At 46.4% G+C, this 26,904-nt stretch overlaps 1 protein-coding gene across 5 annotated transcripts in view; it reads right to left on the reverse strand.

Annotated features, from left to right (window-relative positions):
* Positions 1-11,337: 11,337 nt before the first annotated feature.
* Positions 11,338-26,904, reverse strand: part of LOC106574119 (ubiquitin-protein ligase E3A) — a 37,408-nt gene continuing 21,841 nt past the window's right edge. For all 5 annotated transcript variants that reach the window (XM_045697502.1, XM_014149726.2, XM_014149725.2 and 2 more), the window contains 7 exons: positions 25,086-25,230; positions 20,680-20,885; positions 17,737-17,901; positions 15,034-15,189; positions 12,417-12,490; positions 12,062-12,205; positions 11,338-11,812 (listed from right to left, as the gene is read on the reverse strand). In XM_045697502.1, coding sequence (XP_045553458.1) covers positions 11,692-11,812; positions 12,062-12,205; positions 12,417-12,490; positions 15,034-15,189; positions 17,737-17,901; positions 20,680-20,885; positions 25,086-25,230 — 1,011 coding nt within the window. In that variant the 3' untranslated portion in view covers positions 11,338-11,691. The remainder of the gene's footprint in view (positions 11,813-12,061; positions 12,206-12,416; positions 12,491-15,033; positions 15,190-17,736; positions 17,902-20,679; positions 20,886-25,085; positions 25,231-26,904) is intronic.

Raw genomic sequence — 26,904 nt, forward strand, 5'->3', positions numbered from 1 at the left:
TGACCCCTCTGCAAAACATGACTTAGTACTTGGTGGCAAAACCCTTGTTGGCAATCGCAGAGGTCAGACGTTTCTTGTAGTTGGCCACCAGGTTTGCACACATGTCAGGAGGGATTTTGTCCCACTCCTCTTTGCAGATATTCTCCAAGTCACTAAGGTTTCGAGGCTGACGTTTGGCAACTCGAACCTTCAGCTCCCTCCACAGATTTTCAATGGGATTAAGGTCTGGAGACTGGCTAGGCCACTCCAGGACCTTAATGTGCTTCTTCTTGAGCCACTCCTTTGTTGCCTTGGCCGTGTGTTTTGGGTCATTGTCATGCTGGAATACCCATCCACGACCCAATTTCAAATGCCCTGGCTGAGGGAAGGAGGTTCTCGCCCAAGATTTGAAGGTACATGGCCCCGTCCATCGTCCCTTTGATGCGGTGAAGTTGTCCTGTCCCCTTAGCAGAAAAACACCCCCAAAGCATAATGTTTCCATCTCCATGTTTTACAGTGGGGATGGTGTTCTTGGGGTCATAGGCAGCATTCCTCCTCCTCCAAACACGGTGAGTTGAGTTGATGCCAAAGAGCTCCATTTTGGTCTCATCTGACCATAACACTTTCACCCAGTTGTCCTCTGAATCATTCAGATGTTCATTGGCAAACTTCAGACGGGCATGTATATGTGCTTTCTTGAGCAGGGGGACCTTGCGGGCGCTGCAGGATTTCAGTCCTTCACGGCGTAGTGTGTTACCAATTGTTTTCTTGGTGATTATGGTCCCAGCTGCCTTGAGATCATTGACAAGATCCTCCCGTGTAGTTCTTGGCTGATTCCTCAGCGTTCTCATGATCATTGCAACTCCACGAGGTGAGCTCTTGCATGGAGCCCCAGGCCGAGGGAGATTGACAGTTCTTTTGTGTTTCTTCCATTTGCGAATAATTGCACCAACTGTTGTCACCTCACCAAGCTGCTTGGCGATGGTCTTGTAGCCCATTCCAGCCTTGTGTAGGTCTACAATCTTGTCCCTGACACCCTTGGAGAGGTCTTTGGTCTTGGCCATGGTGGAGAGTTTGGAATCTGATTGATTGATTGCTTCTGTGGACAGGTGTCTTTTATACAGGTAACAAACTGAGATTAGGAGCACTCTCTTTAACCTCCTCTAACTGCCCCTGTTCTCTCCCCTGTCCAGCCCCACTGGAGAAAGGCATACAATACAACACATTATTACATCACCTACAATACAGCACATTATTACACCACTACATCACCTACAATACAGAACATTATTACACCACTACATCACCTACAATAGAGCACATTATTACACCACTACATCACCTACAATACAACACATTATTACACCACTACATCACCTACAATACAACACATTATTACACCATTACATCACATTATTACACCACTACATCACCTACAATACCACACATTATTACACCACTACATCACCTACAATACAACACATTATTACACCACTACATCACCTACAATACAACACATTATTAGACCACTACATCACCTACAATACAACACATTATTACACCATTACATCACATTATTACACCACTACATCACCTACAATACCACACATTATTACACCACTACATCACCTACAATACAACACATTATTACACCACTAAATCACCTACAATACAGCACATTATTACACCACTACATCACCTACAATACAACACATTATTACACCACTACATCACCTACAATACAGCACATTATTACACCACTACATCACCTACAATACAACACATTATTACACCACTACATCACAACACATTATTACACCACTACATCACCTACAATACAGCACATTATCACACCAATACATCACCTACAATACCACACATTATTACACCACTACATCACCTACAATACAACACATTATTACACCACTACATCACCTACAATACAACACATTATTAGACCACTACATCACCTACAATACAACACATTATTACACCATTACATCACATTATTACACCACTACATCACCTACAATACCACACATTATTACACCACTACATCACCTACAATACAACACATTATTACACCACTAAATCACCTACAATACAGCACATTATTACACCACTACATCACCTACAATACAACACATTATTACACCACTACATCACCTACAATACAGCACATTATTACACCACTACATCACATTATTACGCCACTACATCACCTACAATACAACACATTATTACACCACTACATCACAACACATTATTACACCACTACATCACCTACAATACAGCACATTATCACACCAATACATCACCTACAATACAACACATTATTACACCACTACATCACCTACAATACAGCACATTATCACACCAATACATCACCTACAATACAACACATTATTACACCACTACATCACCTACAATACAGCACATTATCACACCAATACATCACCTACAATACAACACATTATTACACCACTACACTACCACTATATATCTACAATACAACACATTATTACACCACTACATCACCTACAATACAACAATATGACAACATTACAATAAAATATTTACCAAGTGTACAAAACATTAAGAACACCTTCCTAATATTGAGTTAAAACAGCCTGAATTCATCGGGTCATGGACTCTACAAGGTGTCGAAAGCGTTCCACAGGGATGCTGGTCCGTGTTAACTCCAATGCTTTCCACAGTTAGGCCAAGTTGCCTGGATGTCCTTTGGGTGGTGGACCATTCTTGAAACACACAGGAAACTGTTGTCATGACTTGCCCTTTTGGGTGAGGATCATAGGCGCCAGATTCCCCCCCCCCCCAAACACAGTTTCATGATGGTCGTAAATAGTTGCAGGAAAACTCTCGCTCATTTTAATGTTTTTTTTCAATCTGATTTTACTGCTTGCTTGAGTTACTTGATGTTGAATAGAGTTCCATGTATTCATGCCTCTATAAAGTACTGTGTGTTTCCCCAGAGTCTGTTTTGGTCTATGAATGGGTGTCTGAGCTGTGTGCTAGTAGTTTTAAAAACAGACAGCTCAGTGCTTTCAACATGTCAATACTTTTTACAAAGACAAGTGGTGATGAAGTCAATCTCTCTTCTACTGTGAGCCAGGAGAGATTGACATGCATATTATTAATGTTAGCTCTCTGTGTACATTTAAGGGCCAGCCGTGCTGCCCTGTTCTGGGATTCTGTAATCTGCCTATCTCACCTCTCTGTGGCACCTGACTATAATGACTGGGGAGTAGTCCAGTTGAGACAAAACTAGGGCTGTTAGGAAAGCAGAGCAGCGCTTTATTATGGACAGACTTCTCCCCATCTTAGCTACTGTTGTATCAATATGTTTTGACAAGGACAGTTTACAATCCAGGGTTACTCCAAGCAGTTTAGTCACCTTAACTTGCTCAATTTCCACATTATTCATTACAAGATTTAGTGAGTGTCCGCCAGCCCATCGTGTGGTCCCCCTGCGAGTGTCCTCCAGCCCATCGTGTGGTCCCCCTGTGAGTGTCCGCCAGCCCATCATGTGGTCCCCCTGTGAGTGTCCTCCAGCCCATCCTGTGGTCCCCCTGTGAGTGTCCACCAGCCCATCGTGTGGTCCCCCTGTGAGTGTCCACCAGCCCATCATGTGGTCCCCCTGAGAGTGTTCGCCAGCCCATCGTGTGGTCTCCCTGTGAGTGTCCTCCAGCCCATCATGTGGTCCCCCTGTGAGTGTCCTCCAGCCCATCATGTGGTCCACCTGTGAGTGTCCTCCAGCCCATCGTGTGGTCCCCCTGTGAGTGTCCTCCAGCCCATCTTGTGGTCCCCCTGTGAGTGTCCTCCAGCCCATCATGTGGTCCCCCTGTGAGTGTCCACCAGCCCATCGTGTGGTCCCCCTGTGAGTGTCCACCAGCCCATCATGTGGTCCCCCTGAGAGTGTTCGCCAGCCCATCGTGTGGTCTCCCTGTGAGTGTCCTCCAGCCCATCATGTGGTCCCCCTGTGAGTGTCCTCCAGCCCATCATGTGGTCCACCTGTGAGTGTCCTCCAGCCCATCGTGTGGTCCCCCTGTGAGTATCCTCCAGCCCATCTTGTGGTCCCCCTGTGAGTGTCCTCCAGCCCATCATGTGGTCCCCCTGTGAGTGTCCTCCAGCCCGTCGTGTGGTCCCCCTGTGAGTGTCCTCCAGCCCATCATGTGGTCCCCCTGTGAGTGTCCGCCAGCCCATCATGTGGTCCCCCTGTGAGTGTCCTCCAGCCCATCATGTGGTCCCCCTGTGAGTGTCCTCCAGCCCATCATGTGGTCCCCCTGTGTTTTGTGACGTAGACATCTGGAGATACGTGTCGGGGGGGAGGGGGACGGACGGACAGACGGACTCTGTCATGCCTATTGCGAAACAGCTGGCAACCATCATTGCGCATACCTTCTCCCCATCGTTAAGCACAGCTGGACTTCATCACCACCCTGATTACTCTCCCTTCATATAGCCCTCACCAACCTCAGTCATCAGGCAGTATTGGTTCTGTTTTCAAGTCCAAACGCTTCTCTTGTTTTGTAACTCTCCGTGGTCGTTATTTTAAACTCACCATCTGCACCTGACTCCCTGCGTCTTCGTTGCAGAATTCTGCCTCAGAAATTATGGAAGCGGCAGAAGATTATACCATATTCCAGATGGTCGAGGAATAGGGTCATCTACTCCGCCAACACCACGACCAGCTGGCTCTACAGAGTACGACCATGAAGGAAGTCCTCCGCCTCGACACCACCAGCTGGCTCTACTGGGAACGACCATGAAAGAAGTCCTCCGCGTTCTCCACCGCCTCAACACCACCAGCTGGCTCTACTGGAAACGACCATGAAGGAAGTCCTCCGCGTTCTCCACCGCCTCGACACCACCAGCTGGCTCTACTGGGTACGACCATGAAGGAAGTCCTCCGTGTTCTCCACCGCCTGGACACCACCAGCTGGCTCTACTGGGGAATGACCATGAAGGAAGTCCTCCGTGTTCTCCACCGCCTTGACACCACCAGCTGGCTCTACTGGGGAATGACCATGAAGGAAGTCCTCCGCCTCGACACCACCAGCTGGCTCTACTGAGAACGACCATGAAGGAAGTCCCCCGCATTCTCCACCGCCTCGACACCACCAGCTGGCTCTACTGGGAACGACCATGAAGGAAGTCCTCTGTGTTCTCCACCGCCTCGACACCACCAGCTGGTTCTACTGGGTACGACCATGAAGGAAGTCCTCTGTGTTCTCCACCGCCTCGACACCACCAGCTGGCTCTACTGGGGAACGCCCATGAAGGAAGTCCTCCGCCTTGACACCACCAGCTGGCTCTACTGGGGAACGCCCATGAAGGAAGTCCTCCGCCTCGACACCACCAGCTGGCTCTACTGGGTACGACCATGAAGGAAGTCCTCTGTGTTCTCCACCGCCTCGACACCAACAGCGAGGTTCTCCGTACCTCAGATGGATTGCCTCCTACCACGGGTCATCACAGTGAGCCAGTCCCCCGGACTACCCGGCCGTCCCCCGGACTACCCGGCCGTCCCCCGGACTACCCGGCCGTCCCCCGGACTACCCGGCCGTCCCCCGGACTACCCAGCCGTCCGCCCAGATCAGTACCTGTATGTTGACACCCTGGTCTTGAAAGGGGCGGCAGCGTAACCTAGTGGTTAGAGTGGAGGGGCGGCAGCGTAACCTAGTGGTTAGAGTGGAGGGGCGGCAGCGTAGCCTAGTGGTTAGAGTGGAGGGGCGGCAAGGTAACCTAGTGGTTAGAGTGGAGGGGCGGCAGCATAGCCTAGTGGTTAGAGTGGAGGGGCGGCAAGGTAGCCTAGTGGTTAGAGTGGAGGGGCGGCAGGGTAACCTAGTGGTTAGAGTGGAGGGGCGGCAGCGTAGCCAAGTGGTTAGAGTGGAGGGGCGGCAGCGTAGCCTCGTGGTTAGAGTGGAGGGGCGGCAGCGTAGCCTAGTGGTTAGAGTGGAGGGGTGGCAGCGTAGCCTAGTGGTTAGAGTGGAGGGGTGGCAGCGTAGCCTAGTGGTTAGAGTGGAGGGGCGGCAGCGTAGCCTAGTGGTTAGAGTGGAGGGGTGGCAGCGTAGCCTAGTGGTTAGAGTGGTGGGGCGGCAGCGTAGCCTAGTGGTTAGAGTGGAGGGGCGGCAGGGTAACCTAGTGGTTAGAGTGGAGGGGCGGCAGCGTAGCCTAGTGGTTAGAGTGTTGGACTAGTAACCAGCAGCTAGCCTAGTGGTTAGAGCGTTGGACTAGTAACCAGCAGCTAGCCTAGTGGTTAGAGCGTTGGACTAGTAACCAGCAGGTAGCCTAGTGGTTAGAGTGTTGGACTAGTAACCAGCAGGTAGCCTAGTGGTTAGAGCGTTGGACTAGTAACCAGCTGGTAGCCTAGTGGTTAGAGTGTTGGACTAGTAACCAGCAGGTAGCCTAGTGGTTAGAGTGTTGGACTAGTAACCAGCAGGTAGCCTAGTGGTTAGAGTGTTGGACTAGTAACCAGCAGGTAGCCTAGTGGTTAGAGCGTTGGACTAGTAACCAGCAGGTAGCCTAGTGGTTAGAGCGTTGGACTAGTAACCAGCAGCTAGCCTAGTGGTTAGAGTGTTGGACTAGTAACCAGCAGCTAGCCTAGTGGTTAGAGTGTTGGACTAGTAACCAGCAGCTAGCCTAGTGGTTAGAGTGTTGGACTAGTAACCAGCAGCTAGCCTAGTGGTTAGAGTGTTGGACTAGTAACCACCAGGTAACGTAGTGGTTAGAGTGTTGGACTAGTAACCAGCAGGTAACCTAGTGGTTAGAGTGTTGGACTAGTAACCAGCAGGTAACCTAGTGGTTAGAGTGTTGGACTAGTAACCAGCAGCTAGCCTAGTGGTTAGAGCGTTGGACTAGTAACCAGCAGGTAACCTAGTGGTTAGAGTTTTGGACTAGTAACCAGCAGGTAACCTAGTGGTTAGAGTGTTGGACTAGTAACCAGCTGGTAACCTAGTGGTTAGAGTGTTGGACTAGTAACCAGCAGCTAGCCTAGTGGTTAGAGTGTTGGACTAGTAACCAGCAGCTAGCCTAGTGGTTAGAGCGTTGGACTAGTAACCAGCAGCTAGCCTAGTGGTTAGAGCATTGGACTAGTAACCAGCAGGTAGCCTAGTGGTTAGAGCGTTGGACTAGTAACCAGCAGGTAACCTAGTGGTTAGAGTGTTGGACTAGTAACCAGCAGCTAGCCTAGTGGTTAGAGTGTTGGACTAGTAACCAGCAGCTAGCCTAGTGGTTAGAGCATTGGACTAGTAACCAGCAGCTAGCCTAGTGGTTAGAGCATTGGACTAGTAACCAGCAGGTAGCCTAGTGGTTAGAGCGTTGGACTAGTAACCAGCAGGTAACCTAGTGGTTAGAGTGTTGGACTAGTAACCAGCAGCTAGCCTAGTGGTTAGAGTGTTGGACTAGTAACCAGCAGCTAGCCTAGTGGTTAGAGTGTTGGACTAGTAACCAGCAGCTAGCCTAGTGGTTAGAGCGTTGGACTAGTAACCAGCAGGTAACCTAGTGGTTAGAGTTTTGGACTAGTAACCAGCAGGTAGCCTAGTGGTTAGAGCGTTGGACTAGTAACCAGCAGCTAGCCTAGTGGTTAGAGCGTTGGACTAGTAACCAGCAGCTAACCTAGTGGTTAGAGCGTTGGACTAGTAACCAGCAGCTAGCCTAGTGGTTAGAGCGTTGGACTAGTAACGAAAGGTTGCAAGATCGAATCCCCGAGCTGACAAGGTACAAATCTGCCGTTCTGCCCCCTGTTCCCCGGTAGGCCGTCATTGAAAATAATAATTTGTTCTTAACTCACTTGCCTAGTTAAATAAAAAGCAAGACACTGATGTTGTTTTCAAGGAGGTAACTTCGTAGCAACGAGGTTAAACAGGTTCCTTTTTCCTCTCTTTACCTGCTCTGACCTGATGCAGTCCAGTGATCGCTGAATAATCCTTCAGGTGACCAGGCGCAGTAGCTGAGAGCAGACATGCACATTTCATGTGGTTTGTAGTCGCTACTTTTCACTAAGTGTCCAGGTAAAAATAGAACTCGTAGAGGGGGAATTCACGAGAGAGATGTCATGATAAGAAAATAAATTCTAGCCGTTTTTAGATCGCTTGAGTGAATTCAATGTTAATATGATGATAATAGACAGTAGTTGATCTCATGTACTTCCACAAGGAGACAAAGGTTAAAAAAATTTACTTTTATTTTGCATTCTGTTGACACATCAAGTGTTTCAATGTGTTTGCACATTCCTTCATCTCATGAGATATCCATTTTGATCAAATAAACCAGGCAGCAAACAACTAAAAATACTTTCTTTCCTTCCTGTTGCACACATTGGATATTAAACCAAAACATTCTGTAGGGCTTGTGAGGCTTTCAGGTGCACATCAGTGGAGGCTGCACAGGGGAGGAAGGCTCACAATAACGGCTAAAACGGATCGAACGGAACAGCATCAAACCACCATGTGTTTGATACCATTCCACTCCAGCCATTAACAACGAGCCCATCCTCCCAAATGAAGGTGCCACCAACCTCCTGTGCTGTACAGCATAATAACAATTCCCAGTCACACCAAAAATCAATCCGAAAACAACATGAACCAAACGCACTGTTCTGAGTGAGCATGGCTGTGGCGTATTAATTCAGTGCTATTATTATAGAAATACGCAAGAAACATTTCTCCACGCCAATATTTCCCAATATCTGGGTCTGATTTATGGTAAAGTGAGCAAAGGGTTCCAATATTTCACAATATCTGGGTCTGATTTACGGTAAAGTGAGCAAAGGGTCCCAATATTTCACAATATCTGGGTCTGATTTACGGTAAAGTGAGCAAAGGGTTCCAATATTTCACAATATCTGGGTCTGATTTACGGTAAAGTGAGCAAAGGGTCCCAATATTTCACAATATCTGGGTCTGATTTACGGTAAAGTGAGCAAAGGGTTCCAATATTTCACAATATCTGGGTCTGATTTACGGTAAAGTGAGCAAAGGGTTCCAATATTTCACAATATCTGGGTCTGATTTACGGTAAAGTGAGCAAAGGGTCCCAATATTTCACAATATCTGGGTCTGATTTACGGTAAAGTGAGCAAAGGGTTCCAATATTTCACAATATCTGGGTCTGATTTACGGTAAAGTGAGCAAAGGGTTCCAATATTTCACAATATCTGGGTCTGATTTACGGTAAAGTGAGCAAAGGGTTCCAATATTTCACAATATCTGGGTCTGATTTACGGTAAAGTGAGCAAAGGGTTCCAATATTTCACAATATCTGGGTCTGATTTACGGTAAAGTGAGCAAAGGGTTCCAGAATTCTGGTAACATTCCCAGATTTAGCTACAAAATATTAACATAGCCCGGCACAATAGACTGCAGCGATGCAAAGCAAATTATACATTTTAATTTTTACATTTAAGTCATTTAGCAGACGCTCTTATCCAGAGCGACTTACAAATTAATGTCGAATTATGCGTTAAAATAAAACTTGAAAACATTCCATCAGGGCAGAGTGTATTCAGTTCTGTCTGGGCTGTGGCATACAAAATGAACATTGCAACAAAACAAAAAAAAGTGTTTAAACAGCAAACTAATCAATGTATCAGAAACATTTCGTATGCAGCACTACAGCCAAATGTAGCAGCGTGGTTTACCAAAGTGGTAGAAATATAGTCAGTCATGCAACTCCATGATATTTATATAGGCTACTTCCCAAATTGCAGCCTATTCCCTACATCAGGGCTTTCCAACCTTGTTCCTGGAGAGATACCGTCCTGGAGGTTTTAACTCCGACCCTGTTCCTGGAGAGATACCGTCCTGGAGGTTTTAACTCCGACCCTGTTCCTGGAGAGATACCCCTCCTGTAGGGTTTTAACTCCAACCCTGTTCCTGGAGAGATACAACCCTAATCTAGCACACCTATCCTAATTATTAGCTGGTAGTTAAGATGAATCAGGTTAATTACAACTGGGGTTGGAGATAAAAACCTCCAGGAGGCTCTCTCTCCAGGAACAGGGTTGGAGTTTAAACCTCCAGGAGGGTATCTCTCCAGGAACAGGGTTGGAGTTTAAACCTACAGGAGGGGTATCTCTCCAGGAACAGGGTCGGAGTGTAAACCTCCAGGAGGGTCTCTCTCCAGGAACAGGGTTGGAGTGTAAACCTCCAGGAGGGTATCTCTCCAGGAACAGGGTTGGAGTTAAAACCCTACAGGAGGGGTATCTCTCCAGGAACAGGGTCGGAGTTAAAACCCTACAGGAGGGGTATCTCTCCAGGAACAGGGTTGGAGTGTAAACCTCCAGGAGGGTATCTCTCCAGGAACAGGGTTGGAGTGTAAACCTCCAGGAGGGGTATCTCTCCAGGAACAGGGTTGGAGTGTAAACCTCCAGGAGGGGTATCTCTCCAGGAACAGGGTTGGAGTGTAAACCTCCAGGAGGGGTATCTCTCCAGGAACAGGGTTGGAGTGTAAACCTCCAGGAGGGTATCTCTCCAGGAACAGGGTTGGAGTTAAAACCCTACAGGAGGGGTATCTCTCCAGGAACAGGGTCGGAGACCCCTGCCATACATGGTGTACTCCTATGGACCCTGGTCAAAAGTAGTGACGAATGCAGGGAATAGTGTGCCATTTGCACAGAGGCTGGCAGAGCAGGAACACCATTGGTGTACTTGGTGAGAACAGTCAGTCCGGTGCTGCTGGGATCCACCAATGGGTGCACATTTTGGTTTTAGACCTAGCGCTACACAGCTGATTTAAATAACCAGCACCGAGTATGGGAAAAAACCTGCCTTAGACCACTTGCTAACACTTCATATGAACACTCTCTTAATAATGCATTATAAAGATGCTTATGAACAGCTATAAGCACCTATGTCAGGTATTAAAAATACCATATGCATAACTCGCAAATGGTATTAAGAATGCACTTATAATGCATTATGAAGAGGGTATTCATTTTAGGCAGTTTAACCGACAATACTGCTGGCAATTACAGAATACTAACCGGGAAGACTTATGATTCATAAACAAACAAAATGTCACCGGACGAAAGTATACAGTCCTGTATATACACCATTGACTGACATACAGTCCTGTATATACACCATTGACTGACATACAGTCCTGTATATACACCACTGACTGACATACAGTCCTGTATATACACCATTGACTGACATACAGTCCTGTATATACACCATTGACTGACATACAGTCCTGTATATACACCATTGACTGACATACAGTCCTGTATATATACCATTGCCTCACATACAGTCCTGTATATACCATTCGCTAACATTCTGAACGTTTAGTTAAGTGCACTTTCACAACAAATCAGAGACAATGATAACCTGCTTCAGACTGGATGTTTTTTGTTTTTTTTTACACGTCAACCATCTTTAATAAACACATGTAGGAGAACCGTGCTCCTCCAGTAAGCATTCTGAGTGATTTTAAACTATTTGAAAAAGCTAGAAAATAAGGAGAGGTTCTACATTAGAGAGATCTGAGTGGGAGGGATTGATCAAAGTGTCTGTCTAATTGATATCTTGGCACACACCAGTGGAACACTTCCTTGTCATAATGCCACTTTTTTTTTTTTTTTATTTAAACTCATGTCTCATTGTATTGTAGAACTCCTTCCTTATCCATTAAAACCATTTAATTTATTATTAATATTATATATTTTCCCAGAGTAGTTGTTTTGTTTCACAACATTCCAAATCCTTTGGCATAAGTGATGGCTTTGAGAAGTCTCTCCTTCAGCTTGTCCTTTGTGTCGTATTCTGGGAGCAGCAAGGCATTAAAACAAGTGTGAGAAGTAGGTAACCTAGAAAGAAAGAGAGAGAGAGAGAGAAAGAGAAAGAGAGAGAGAGAGAGAGAGAGAGAGAGAGAGAGAGAGAGAGAGAGAGAGAGAGAGAGAGAGATTATAGATCTGTCCAAGTCATCTGAGAGGCCCCATTGAAACAGGTCTCTGGTCCAAATGGCACCCTATTCCCTAGACAGTGCACAACTTTTGACCAGTAATGCAGTACATAGGGAACAAGATGCCATTTTGGGACCCGAGGCCTGGTCTCACCTGTCTGTGTCGGGGCCGTTCTTGGCGATGATCATCTTTAACTTGCCCAGCCCTCCTACGGGTGCTCTGTCAGTCCCCGTAGTAAACTGGAGGAAAAGTCTCTTATCTTCCTCACCAAACAAATGCACCGTCTCCCAGAAGTCTCTATGAGTACGGAAATAAAGAACAGCGTTTCATAAAACAGGATATATAATAACAATACAACAGCAGCATCAGAATGAGCAGGAGTATAATGGTAGTCTGTTAAAATACTTTAAAAGTCTGTTAAATATTTTAAAAAGAGACATTTTGAAATAGATTTATGTATTGGACTAAAACATCTATGTCATTCTGGAGAGAAATTACATGTTTTTACTTGATAATGCGACAGTCTTTGTTGTAGCCTCCGTCATACTCTGTTGTTTCTTCAAGTGCGTGAAAGTCTAAATTCTGAAGAGTTAGAATACAAGAGACGGGTACATCAGGGGGTGTAGAAGGAGTTAGAATACAAGAGACAGGTACATCAGGGGGTGTAGAAGGAGTTAGAATACAAGAGACGGGTACATCAGGGGGTGTAGATTGAAGTCAGAATACAAGAGACGGGTACATCAGGGGGTGTAGAAGGAGTTAGAATACAAGAGACAGGTACATCAGGGGGTGTAGAAGGAGTTAGAATACAAGAGACGGGTACATCAGGGGGTGTAGATTGAAGTCAGAATACAAGAGACGGGTACATCAGGGGGTGTAGAAGGAGTTAGAATACAAGAGACGGGTACATCAGGGGGTGTAGATTGAAGTCAGAATACAAGAGAAGGGTACATCAGGGGGTGTAGAAGGAGTTAGAATACAAGAGACGGGTACATCAGGGGGTGTAGAAGGAGTTAGAATACAAGAGACGGGTACATCAGGGGGTGTAGAAGGAGTTAGAATACAAGAGACAGGTACATCAGGGGGTGTAGAAGGAGTTAGAATACAAGAGACAGGTACATCAGGGGGTGTAGAAGGAGTTAGAATACAAGAGACGGGTACATCAGGGGGTGTAGATTGAAGTCAGAATACAAGAGACGGGTACATCAGGGGGTGTAGAAGGAGTTAGAATACAAGAGACAGGTACATCAGGGGGTGTAGAAGGAGTTAGAATACAAGAGACGGGTACATCAGGGGGTGTAGATTGAAGTCAGAATACAAGAGACGGGTACATCAGGGGGTGTAGAAGGAGTTAGAATACAAGAGACAGGTACATCAGGGGGTGTAGAAGGAGTTAGAATACAAGAGACGGGTACATCAGGGGGTGTAGATTGAAGTCAGAATACAAGAGACGGGTACATCAGGGGGTGTAGAAGGAGTTAGAATACAAGAGACGGGTACATCAGGGGGTGTAGATTGAAGTCAGAATACAAGAGAAGGGTACATCAGGGGGTGTAGAAGGAGTTAGAATACAAGAGACGGGTACATCAGGGGGTGTAGAAGGAGTTAGAATACAAGAGACGGGTACATCAGGGGGTGTAGAAGGAGTTAGAATACAAGAGACAGGTACATCAGGGGGTGTAGAAGGAGTTAGAATACAAGAGACAGGTACATCAGGGGGTGTAGAAGGAGTTAGAATACAAGAGACGGGTACATCAGGGGGTGTAGATTGAAGTCAGAATACAAGAGACGGGTACATCAGGGGGTGTAGAAGGAGTTAGAATACAAGAGACAGGTACATCAGGGGGTGTAGAAGGAGTTAGAATACAAGAGACGGGTACATCAGGGGGTGTAGATTGAAGTCAGAATACAAGAGACGGGTACATCAGGGGGTGTAGAAGGAGTTAGAATACAAGAGACGGGTACATCAGGGGGTGTAGATTGAAGTCAGAATACAAGAGAAGGGTACATCAGGGGGTGTAGAAGGAGTTAGAATACAAGAGACGGGTACATCAGGGGGTGTAGAAGGAGTTAGAATACAAGAGACGGGTACATCAGGGGGTGTAGAAGGAGTTAGAATACAAGAGACAGGTACATCAGGGGGTGTAGAAGGAGTTAGAATACAAGAGACAGGTACATCAGGGGGTGTAGAAGGAGTTAGAATACAAGAGACGGGTACATCAGGGGGTGTAGATTGAAGTCAGAATACAAGAGACGGGTACATCAGGGGGTGTAGAAGGAGTTAGAATACAAGAGACGGGTACATCAGGGGGTGTAGAAGGAGTTAGAATACAAGAGACGGGTACATCAGGGGGTGTAGATTGAAGTCAGAATACAAGAGACGGGTACATCAGGGGGTGTAGAAGGAGTTAGAATACAAGAGACAGGTACATCAGGGGGTGTAGATTGAAGTCAGAATACAAGAGACGGGTACATCAGGGGGTGTAGATTGAAGTCAGAATACAAGAGACGGGTACATCAGGGGGTGTAGAAGGAGTTAGAATACAAGAGACGGGTACATCAGGGGGTGTAGAAGGAGTTAGAATACAAGAGACAGGTACATCAGGGGGTGTAGAAGGAGTTAGAATACCAGAGACAGGTACATCAGGGGGTGTAGAAGGAGTTAGAATACAAGAGACAGGTACATCAGGGGGTGTAGAAGGAGTTAGAATACAAGAGAAGGGTACATCAGGGGGTGTAGATTGAAGTCAGAATACAAGAGACGGGTACATAAACAAATATTTACACATGTTAAGTTTGCTGAAAATAAACGCAGTTCAGTGAGGACGTTTCTTTTTTTGCTGAGTTCACACACACACACACACACACAAGGTTGCATTAGATCAGGTGGTGTAGAAAAGATGAAGCAGTGACTCCAACACTGACACCAAATGTCTTTTCTATAACTCAAGCTCAATTGGTCTTTCCGTGAGACCTTGCATCATTGCCTCCAGAAAGTCTCACATTCCTGTGACCTTCTCTCTCCCCCAAAATCCTTTAGAGAAGGAAACGAGGAGAAGAGAGAGAGGAAGCGAGTAAACAAAGCAAAGAATCATTGAGAAAGGGCCTCAGATGAGTTTCCTTACCCTGCTTCCACAGATCAGTAGCTCCACCTCTTCAGGTCTAAATAAACACTTGAGAGGCGATTCGTTGGTGACCATCTGAAAGCCCCTCCTGAAGGCTTTGAACTGGCGCTCCACGCTCTTATTAAGGATGTAATCACCATACAGAGAGACAAACTCCTGGAGATCACACACAGGAACACAGATAGGACCAGTCAGAATTAAAAGGCATCATTCACTTCCACTGCATCATTTTTTACATTTTAGTCATTTAGCAGACGCTCTTGTCCAGAGCGACTTACAGTAGTGAATGCATACACTTCATACATTCCCCCCCCTTCGTACTGGTCCCCCGTGGGAATCGAACCCACAACCCTGGCGTTGCAAACACCATGCTCTACTAACTGAGCCACACGGGCATCAACTTCTTTGATAGTTCAGTCAGTTAAAAAAAATAATAATAATAATATTTCACCTTTATTTAACCAGGTAGGCCAGTTGAGAACAAATTCTCATTTACAACTGCGACCTGGCCAAGATAAAGCAAAGCAGTTCGACACAAACAAAACAGTTTCACATAAACAAACGTACAGTCAATAATACAATAGAAAAAAGTTTTTTCTATTTATGTAAAGTGTGCAAATGTAGGGAGGTAGGCAATAAATAGGCCATAGAGGCGAAAATAATTACAATTTAGCATTAATACTGGAGTGATAGATGTGCAGATGATGATGTGCAAGTAGAGATACTGGGGTGCAACAGAGCAAGAGGGTAAGTAATAATATGGGGATGAGGTAGTTGGATGGGCTATTTACAGATGGGCTATGTACAGCTGCAGTGATCTGTGAGCTGCTCTGACAGCTGATGCTTAAAGTTAGAGAGGGAGATATAAGACTCCAGCTTCAGTGATTTTTACAATTAGTTCCAGTCATTGGCAGCAGAGAACTGGAAGGAAAGGCAGCCATAGGAAGTGTTGGCTTTGGGGATGACCAGTGAGATATACCTGCTGGAGCGCGTGCTACGGGTAGGTGTTGCTATGGTGACCAGTGAGCTGAGATAAGGCGGGGCTTTACCTAGCAGAGACTTGTAGATGACCTGGAGCCAGTGGGTTTGGCGACGAATATGTAGCGAGGGCCAGCCAACGAGAGCATACAGGTCGCAGTGGTGGGTAGTATATGGGGCTTTGGTGACAAAACGGATGGCACTGTAATAGACTGCATCCAGTTTGTTGAGTAGAGTGTTGGAGGCTATTTTGTAAATGACATCGCCGAAGTCGAGGATCGGCAGGATAGTCAGTTTTACGAGGGTGTGTTTGGCAGCATGAGTGAAGGAGGCTTTGTTGCGAAATAGGAAGCCAATTCTAGATTTAATTTTGGATTGGAGATGTTTAATATGAGTCTGGAAGGAGAGTTTATAGTCTAACCAGACACCTAGGTATTTGTAGTTGTCCACATATTCTATGTCAGAACCATCCAGAGTAGTGATGCTGGACGGGGTGCGGGTGTGGGCAGCGATCGGTTGAAGAGCATGCATTTAGTTTTACTTGTATTTAAGAGCAGTTGGAGGCCACGGAAGGAGAGTTGTATGGCATTGAAGCTCGTTTGGAGGTTAGTTAACACAGTGTCCAAAGAAGGGCCAGATGTATACAGAATGGTGTCATCAGAGAATCACCAGCAGCAAGAGCGACATCATTGATATATACAGAGAAGAGAGTCGTCCTGAGAATTGAACCCTGTGGCACCCCCATAGAGACTGCCAGAGGTCTGGACAACAGGCCCTCCGATTTGACACACTGAACTCTATCAGAGAAGTAGTTGGTGAACCAGGCGAGGCAATAATTTGAGAAACCAAGGCTGTTGAGTCTGCCGATAAGAATGCGGTGATTGACAGTCAAAAGCCTTGGCCAGGTCGATGAAGATGGCTGCACAGTACTGTCTTTTATCGATGGTTATGATGTCGTTTAGGACCTTGAACGTGGCTGAGGTACACCCATGACCAGCTCGGAAACCAGATTGCATAGCGGAGAAGGTACGGTGAGATTTGAAATGGTCTTTAATTTGTTTGTTAACTTGGCTTTTGAAGACTTTAGAAAAGGCAGGGTAGGATAGATATAGGTCTGTAGCATTTTGGGTCTAGAGTGTCACCCCCTTTGAAGAGGGGGACGACCGCGGTCCTGTGATAGACTAGATACTTCAGCCAGTCAGTGGTCCTGTGACAGACTAGATACTTCAGTGGTCCTGTGACAGACTAGATACTTCAGTGGTCCTGTGACAGACTAGATACTTCAGTGGTCCTGTGATAGACTAGATACTTCAGTGGTCCTGTGATAGACTAGATACTTCAGTGGTCCTGTGACAGACTAGATACTTCAGTCAGTGGTCCTGTGACAGACTAGATACTTCAGTCAGTGGTCCTGTGACAGACTAGATACTTCAGTGGTCCTGTGACAGACTAGATACTTCTCTATGGGTCGTTCTGGACAGGGCTACAACAAAATATTCACCTTTCTATTGTCCTCACCGACAGGTATCTCACCTTTCTATTGTCCTCACCGACAGGTATCTCACCTTTCTATTGTCCTCACCGACAGGTATCTCACCTTTCTATTGTCCTCACCGACAGGTATCTCACCTTTCTATTGTCCTCACCGACAGGTATCTCACCTTTCTATTGTCCTCACCGACAGGTATCTCACCTTTCTATTGTCCTCACCGACAGGTATCTCACCTTTCTATTGTCCTCACCGACAGGTATCTGGTCCCCATTTTCCTTCAGGTCGTAAGTGATGGGTTCTCCAAACAGGTCCGTCTGTGAGATCTGGAAGGTGATCATCATGTCCTCCTCCACATCCCCTTCATAGTCCAGCAGCTCCTTCAGACTCTGGTACTGAACCTGGCATGGGAAAGACCCCAGGCTGTCAGTCAGTCAGTATAAATGGGAGAGACCCCAGGCTGTCAGTCAGTCAGTATAAATGGGAGAGACCCCAGAATGTCAGTCAGTCAGTATAAATGGGAGAGACCCCAGGCTGTCAGTCAGTCAGTATAAATGGGAGAGACCCCAGAATGTCAGTCAGTCAGTCAGTATAAATGGGAGAGACCCCAGGCTGTCAGTCAGTCAGTCAGTATAAATGGGAAAGACCCCAGGCTGTCAGTCAGTCAGTCAGTATAAATGGGAAAGACCCCAGGCTGTCAGTCAGTCAGTCAGTATAAATGGGAAAGACCCCAGGCTGTCAGTCAGTCAGTCAGTATAAATGGGAGAGACCCCAGGCTGTCAGTCAGTCAGTCAGTCAGTATAAATGGGAGAGACCCCAGAATGTCAGTCAGTCAGTCAGTATAAATGGGAGAGACCCCAGAATGTCAGTCAGTCAGTCAGTATAAATGGGAGAGACCCCAGGCTGTCTGTCAGTCAGTCAGTATAAATGGGAGAGACCCCAGGCTGTCAGTCAGTCAGTCAGTATAAATGGGAGAGACCCCAGGCTGTCAGTCAGTCAGTATAAATGGGAGAGACCCCAGGCTGTCAGTCAGTCAGTATAAATGGGAAAGACCCCAGGCTGTCAGTCAGTCAGTATAAATGGGAGAGACCCCAGGCTGTCAGTCAGTCAGTCAGTCAGTATAAATGGGAGAGACCCCAGGCTGTCAGTCAGTCAGTCAGTATAAATGGGAGAGACCCCAGGCTGTCAGTCAGTCAGTCAGTATAAATGGGAGAGACCCCAGGCTGTCAGTCAGTCAGTCAGTATAAATGGGAAAGACCCCAGGCTGTCAGTCAGTCAGTATAAATGGGAGAGACCCCAGGCTGTCAGTCAGTCAGTCAGCATAAATGGGAGAGACCCCAGGCTGTCAGTCAGTCAGTATAAATGGGAGAGACCCCAGGCTGTCAGTCAGTATAAATGGGAGAGACCCCAGGCTGTCAGTCAGTCAGTCAGTATAAATGGGAGAGACCCCAGGCTGTCAGTCAGTCAGTCAGTATAAATGGGAGAGACCCCAGAATGTCAGTCAGTCAGTCAGTATAAATGGGAGAGACCCCAGAATGTCAGTCAGTCAGTCAGTATAAATGGGAGAGACCCCAGAATGTCAGTCAGTCAGTCAGTATAAATGGGAGAGACCCCAGAATGTCAGTCAGTCAGTCAGTATAAATGGGAGAGACCCCAGAATGTCAGTCAGTCAGTCAGTATAAATGGGAGAGACCCCAGGCTGTCAGTCAGTCAGTCAGTATAAATGGGAGAGACCCCAGAATGTCAGTCAGTCAGTCAGTATAAATGGGAGAGACCCCAGGCTGTCAGTCAGTCAGCATAAATGGGAGAGACCCCAGGCTGTCAGTCAGTCAGTCAGTATAAATGGGAGAGACCCCAGGCTGTCAGTCAGTCAGTATAAATGGGAGAGACCCCAGGCTGTCAGTCAGTCAGTCAGTATAAATGGGAGAGACCCCAGAATGTCAGTCAGTCAGTCAGTATAAATGGGAGAGACCCCAGAATGTCATTCAGTCAGTCAGTATAAATGGGAGAGACCCCAGGCTGTCAGTCAGTCAGTCAGTATAAATGGGAGAGACCCCAGGCTGTCTGTCAGTCAGTCAGTATAAATGGGAGAGACCCCAGGCTGTCTGTCAGTCAGTCAGTATAAATGGGAGAGACCCCAGGCTGTCAGTCAGTCAGTCAGTATAAATGGGAGAGACCCCAGGCTGTCTGTCAGTCAGTCAGTATAAATGGGAGAGACCCCAGGCTGTCAGTCAGTCAGTCAGTATAAATGGGAGAGACCCCAGGCTGTCAGTCAGTCAGTCAGTATAAATGGGAGAGACCCCAGGCTGTCAGTCAGTCAGTATAAATGGGAGAGACCCCAGGCTGTCAGTCAGTCAGTATAAATGGGAGAGACCCCAGGCTGTCAGTCAGTCAGTATAAATGGGAGAGACCCCAGGCTGTCAGTATAAATGGGAGAGACCCCAGGCTGTCAGTATAAATGGGAGAGACCCCAGGCTGTCAGTATAAATGGGAGAGACCCCAGGCTGTCAGTCAGTCAGTATAAATGGGAGAGACCCCAGGCTGTCAGTCAGTCAGTATAAATGGGAGAGACCCCAGGCTGTCAGTCAGTCAGTATAAATGGGAGAGACCCCAGGCTGTCAGTCAGTCAGTATAAATGGGAGAGACCCCAGGCTGTCAGTCAGTCAGTATAAATGGGAGAGACCCCAGGCTGTCAGTCAGTCAGTATAAATGGGAGAGACCCCAGGCTGTCAGTCAGTCGGTATAAATGGGAGAGACCACCAATACATATTTAACACAGGGATTAGCGCGCTATATTAATTCGTAGCTAACAGAGGGATAAGCATGCTATATTAATACGTAGCTAACAGAGGGATTAGCATGCTATATTAATACGTAGCTAACAGAGGGATTAGCAGGCTATATTAATACGTAGCTAACAGAGGGATTAGCAGGCTATATTAATACGTAGCTAACAGAGGGATTAGCAGGCTATATTAATACGTAGCTAACAGAGGGATTAGCGCGCTATATTAATACGTAGCTAACAGAAGGATAAGCATGCTATATTATTAAATTACAAGGTTTTAAATTAAAAAATTAAACACAGCTCTTGTAGTAGTTGTCTAACCTGAAACACTTTTTAAGAACATAGACCGATTCAGAATTACATTTAAACATATTTCAGCATGTTTCAGTACCGGATGTGAGTCTGCCAGGTCCAGATAGGTGCCTTTCTTCCCCATCAGTTTCCTGTAGACCACCATGGGAAAGTGAACATCCAGGATGCAGTTGTTGTAGATGGCCAGGCCCAGGACGATGCCAATCAGGGTGAACTGGGCCTCATTCTCCAGAGAAGGCGGGTTGAACCAGAACAGCTTGGTGGACTCGTCATATGTAAACATGCCTGGAGGAGGGAGGGAGAACTGGACTTTAATACCAAGAAAACAGATGGACAATTTGTTTGTGAATATCAAGTTTAAAACTTTATAGAAATGTGTCTATGGCTAACATACGGTGCATTCACAAAGTGTTCAGATCCCTTCACTTCTTCCACATTTTGTTACGTTACGGCCTTATTCTAAAATGGACAACAAAAATATTTTACGTCATCAATCGACACACAATACCCCATAATGACAAAGCAAAAACGGGTTTTGGGAAATTTGGCAAATTAATAAAAAAAGCCTGAAATATCACATTTACATAAGTATTCAGACCCTTTACTTTTGTATTTATTAGGGATCCCCATTAGTTCCTGCCAAGGCAGCAGCTACTTTTCCTGGGGTTTATTAGGGACCCCCATTAGTTCCTGCCAAGGCAGCAGCTACTCTTCCTGGGGTTTATTATGGATCCACATTAGTTCCTGCCAAGGCAGCAGCTACTCTTCCTGGGGTTTATTAGGGATCCCCATTAGTTCCTGCCAAGGCAGCAGCTACTCTTCCTGGGGGTTTATTATGGATCCCCATTAGTTCCTGCCAAGGCAGCAGCTACTCTTCCTGGGGTTTATTATGGATCCCCATTAGTTCCTGCCAAGGCAGCAGCTACTCTTCCTGGGGTTTATTATGGATCCCCATTAGTTCCTGCCAAGGCAGCAGCTACTCTTCCTGGGGTTTATTATGGATCCCCATTAGTTCCTGCCAAGGCAGCAGCTACTCTTCCTGGGGTTTATTAGGGACCCCCATTAGTTCCTGCCAAGGCAGCAGCTACTCTTCCTGGGGTTTATTAGGGATCCCCATTAGTTCCTGCCAAGGCAGCAGCTACTCTTCCTGGGGTTTATTATGGATCCCCATTAGTTCCTGCCAAGGCAGCAGCTACTCTTCCTGGGGTTTATTATGGATCCCCATTAGTTCCTGCCAAGGCAGCAGCTACTCTTCCTGGGGTTTATTATGCATCCCCATTAGTTCCTGCCAAGGCAGTGGCTACTCTTCCTGGGGTTTATTATGAATCCCCATTAGTTCCTGCCAAGGCAGCAGCTACTCTTCCTGGGGTTTATTATGGATCCACATTAGTTCCTGCCAAGGCAGCAGCTACTCTTCCTGGGGTTTATTAGGGATCCCCATTAGTTCCTGCCAAGGCAGCAGCTACTCTTCCTGGGGTTTATTATGGATCCCCATTAGTTCCTGCCGAGGCAGCAGCTACTCTTCCTGGGGTTTATTATGGATCCCCATTAGTTCCTGCCGAGGCAGCAGCTACTCTTCCTGGGGTTTATTATGGATCCCCATTAGTTCCTGCCGAGGCAGCAGCTACTCTTCCTGGGGTTTATTATGGATCCCCATTAGTTCCTGCCAAGGCAGCAGCTACTCGTCCTGGGGTTTATTATGGATCCCCGTTAGTTCCTGCCAAGGCAGCAGCTACTCTTCCTGGGGTTTATTATAGATCCCCGTTAGTTCCTGCCAAGGCAGCAGCTACTCTTCCTGGGGTTTATTATGGATCCCCATTAGTTCCTGCCAAGGCAGCAGCTACTTTTCCTGGGGTTTATTATGGATCCCCATTAGTTCCTGTCAAGGCAGCAGCTACTCTTCCTGGGGTTTATTATGGATCCCCATTAGTTCCTGTCAAGGCAGCAGCTATTCTTCCTGGGGTCCAGCAAAATTAAGGCAGTTTATACAATTTTAAAAACATTACAATACATTCAGACTGTGTGCCCTCAGGCCCCAACTCCACCACATATATACAGTACAAAATCCATGTATACATGTGAGTCTGTCTGTCTGTCTGTCTGTCTGTCTGTCTGTCTGTCTGTCTGTGCCTATGTTTGTGTTGCTTCACAGTCCCCGCTGCTCCATAAGGTGTTTTTAAAAAATGTGTTTTGTTTTTTAAATCTGATTTTACTGCTTGCATCAGTTACTTGATGTGGAATAGAGTTCCATGTAGTCATGGCTCTATGTAGTACTGTGCTCCTCCCATAGTCTGTTCTGGACTTGGGGACTGTGAAGAGACCTCTGGTGGCATGTCTTGTGGGGTATGGATGGGTGTCTGAGCTGTGTGCCAGTAGTTTAGACAGACAGCTCGGTGCATTCAACATGTCAATACCTCTCACAAATACAAGTAGTGATTAAGTCAAGTTCTCCTCCACTTTGAGACAGGAGAGATTGACATGCATATTATTCATATTAGCTCTGTGTGTACATCCAAGGGTTCTGAACCAATTGCAATTTTCTTAAGTCCTTTGATGTGGCACCTGACCACACGACTGAACAGGTGTCCAGGTGTGACAAAACTAGGGCCTGTAGGACCTGCCTTGTTGATAGTGTTGTTAAGAAGGTAGAAACTAGGGCCTGTAGGACCTGCCTTGTTGATAGTGTTGTTAAGAAGGTAGAAACTAGGGCCTGTAGGGACCTGCCTTGTTGATAGTGTTGTTAAGAAGGCAGAGCAGCGCTTTATTATGGACAGACTTCTCCCCATCTTAGCTACTGTGGTATCAATATGTTTTGACCAGGACAGTTTACAATCCAGGGTTACTCCAAGCAGTTTAGTCACCTCAACTTGCTCAATTTCCACATGATTTATTACAAGATTTAGTTGAGGTTTAGGGTTTAGTGAATGATTTGTCCCAAATACAATGCTTTTAGTTTAAAAATATATATATATATTTAGGACTAACTTATTCCTAGCCACCCACTCTGAAACTAACTGCAGCTCTTTGTTAAGTGTTGCAGTAATTTCAGTCGCTGTAGTAGCTAACGTGTATAGTGTTGAGTCATCCACATACATAGACACTCTGGCTTTCCTCTACGCCAGTTGCAATTTATTAGTTAAGTACTTTGTTGAAGCACCTTTGGCAGGGATTACAGTCTCGAGTCTTCTTGGGTATGACACTACAAGCTTGGCCCACCTGTATTTGTGGAGTTTCTCCCATTCTTCTCTGCAGATCCTCTCAAGCTCTGTCAGGTTGGATGGGGAGCGTCGCTACACAACTATTTTCAGGTCTCTCCAGAGATGTTTGATCGGGTTCAAGTCCGGGCTCTGGCTGGGCCACTCAAGGACATTCAGAGACTTGTCCCGAAGCCACTCCTGTGTTGTCTTGGCTGTGTGCTTAGGGTCGTTGTCCTGTTGGAAGGTGAACCTTCGCCCCAGTCTGAGGTCCTGAGTGCTCTGGAGCAGGTTTTCATCAAGGATCTCTCTGTACTTTGCTCTGTTCATCTTTCCCTCAATCCTGACTAGTCTCCCAGTCACTGCTGCTGAAAAACATCCCCACAGCATGATGCTGCCACCACCATGCTTCCCCGTAGGGATGGCAAACTCCAAGCGGGCTGTCATGTGCCTTTTACTGAAGAGTGGCTTCCATCTGGCCACTCTACCATAAAGGCCTGATTGTTGGAGTGCTGCAGAGATGGTTGTCCTTCTGGAAGAGTTCTCCCATCTCCACAGAAAAACTCTGGAGCTCTGTCAGAATGACCATTGGGTTCTTGGGCACCTCTCTGACCAAGGTCCTTCTTTCCCGATTGCTCAGTTTGGTTGTGCGGCCACCTCTAGGGAGAGTCTTGGCAGTTCCAAACTTGTTCCATTTAAGAATGATGGAGGCCACTGTGTTCTTGGGGAAATTCAATGCTGCAGAAATTGTTTGGTACCGTTCCCCAGATCTGTCTCTGAGCTCTCCAGACAATTCCTTCGACCTCATGACTTGGTTTTTGCTCTGACATGCACTGTCAACTGTGGGACCTTATATAGACAGGTGTGTGCCTTTCCAAATCATGTCCATTCAATTGAATTTACCACAAGTGGACTCCAATGAAGTTGTAGAAACATCAAGGAGGATCAATTTCGAGTCTCAAATCAAAGGGTCTGAATGCTTATGTAAAATAAGGTATCTGTTATTTATATTTAATACATTAGCAAAAACGACTAAACTTGTTTTTCGCTTTGTCATTATATCTAGATTGATGAGGATTTTTTAAAATTTACTTTATCCATTTTAGAATAAGACTAATGTAACAAAATGTGGAAAAACAGAAGAGGTCTTGATACATTTCTATATTCAGTGCATTAGGAAAGTGTCTTTGGCTCACATATAACAACATGTATAACGCAAAGCCTGAGAGACGACATTGTATTTTTAAATCAACCACAGATACAGCATTCAATTCCAAGTAGAACATCTCACCAATATCAGGGTTGAACATCTCCTCCAGGACGAGCTGGAAGAACTCTTTAGAGACTCCTCCCTCGTCGACGCCCTGCTCTCCTTCAAACTCCACAAACAGCTGCTTCCTCAGGTCCGCTGGGTTCTCCATGGAGATCATCTCTAACTGTAGGACGCAGACCATTAGGTTTAGGAGAAGGGGACAGACACACAGAGGAACCCTTCCCAGACCATTAGGTTTAGGAGAAGGGGACAGACACACAGAGGAACCCTTCCCAGACCATTAGGTTTAGGAGAAGGGGACAGACACACAGAGGGACCCTTCCCAGACCATTAGGTTTAGGAGAAGGGGACAGACACACAGAGGAACCCTTCCCAGACCATTAGGTTTAGGAGAAGGGGGACAGACACACAGAGGAACCCTTCCCAGACCATTAGGTTTAGGAGAAGGGGGACAGACACACAGAGGAACCCTTCCCAGACCATTAGGTTTAGGAGAAGGGGACAGACACACAGAGGAACCCTTCCCAGACCATTAGGTTTAGGAGAAGGGGACAGACACACAGAGGAACCCTTCCCAGACCATTAGGTTTAGGAGAAGGGGACAGACACACAGAGGAACCCTTCCCAGACCATTAGGTTTAGGAGAAGGGGACAGACACACAGAGGAACCCTTCCCAGACCATTAGGTTTAGGAGAAGGGGACAGACACACAGAGGAACCCTTCCCAGACCATTAGGTTTAGGAGAAGGGGACAGACACACAGAGGAACCCTTCCCAGACCATTAGGTTTAGGAGAAGGGGACAGACACACAGAGGAACCCTTCCCAGACCATTAGGTTTAGGAGAAGGGGACAGACACACAGAGGAACCCTTCCCAGACCATTAGGTTTAGGAGAAGGGGACAGACACACAGAGGAACCCTTCCCAGACCATTAGGTTTAGGAGAAGGGGACAGACACACAGAGGAACCCTTCCCAGACCATTAGGTTTAGGAGAAGGGGACAGACACACAGAGGAACCCTTCCCAGACCATTAGGTTTAGGAGAAGGGGGACAGACACACAGAGGAACCCTTCCCAGACCATTAGGTTTAGGAGAAGGGGACAGACACACAGAGGAACCCTTCCCAGACCATTAGGTTTAGGAGAAGGGGACAGACACACAGAGGAACCCTTCCCAGACCATTAGGTTTAGGAGAAGGGGACAGACACACAGAGGAACCCTTCCCAGACCATTAGGTTTAGGAGAGGGGGACAGACACACAGAGGAACCCTTCCCAGACCATTAGGTTTAGGAGAAGGGGACAGACACACAGAGGAACCCTTCCCAGACCATTAGGTTTAGGAGAAGGGGACAGACACACAGAGGAACCCTTCCCAGACCATTAGGTTTAGGAGAAGGGGACAGACACACAGAGGAACCCTTTCCATTCACCTTAGCGCTAGCCTGGTCTCTGGGTCGACCCGAGAGTCGTCTGTTCTTTCCACCAATCGATTGGTAGAAATGTTAAAACGTTTTTTTTTTTCTCTCCCATATATAGACACATCCAATGTGTTTTAAATCAAATCAAAGATATGCACCGAGCTTGTCTGACAAAATAATTTTAAAAAAAGACACAGATGACTAGAGGGAGTCCGACCGACGTGACCGCTCTGCTGCTAAGCAACTCAGCAGTATTATTTTGGTTTTTGTTATTTATTACATTACCCCAGAATGTTCTTTGCGTTTTTTTACATACAGACGGAAATCACTCACCTGCATTTCGAACAGAAATATTACTTATCTGAATTGGATTCTTTCTTCGTACCCCCCCCAAGATGCATGAACTTATCCCAGAG

This window comes from Salmo salar, chromosome ssa16 (genome assembly GCF_905237065.1).
Source record: "Salmo salar chromosome ssa16, Ssal_v3.1, whole genome shotgun sequence".
Lineage (NCBI taxonomy): Eukaryota > Metazoa > Chordata > Actinopteri > Salmoniformes > Salmonidae > Salmo > Salmo salar.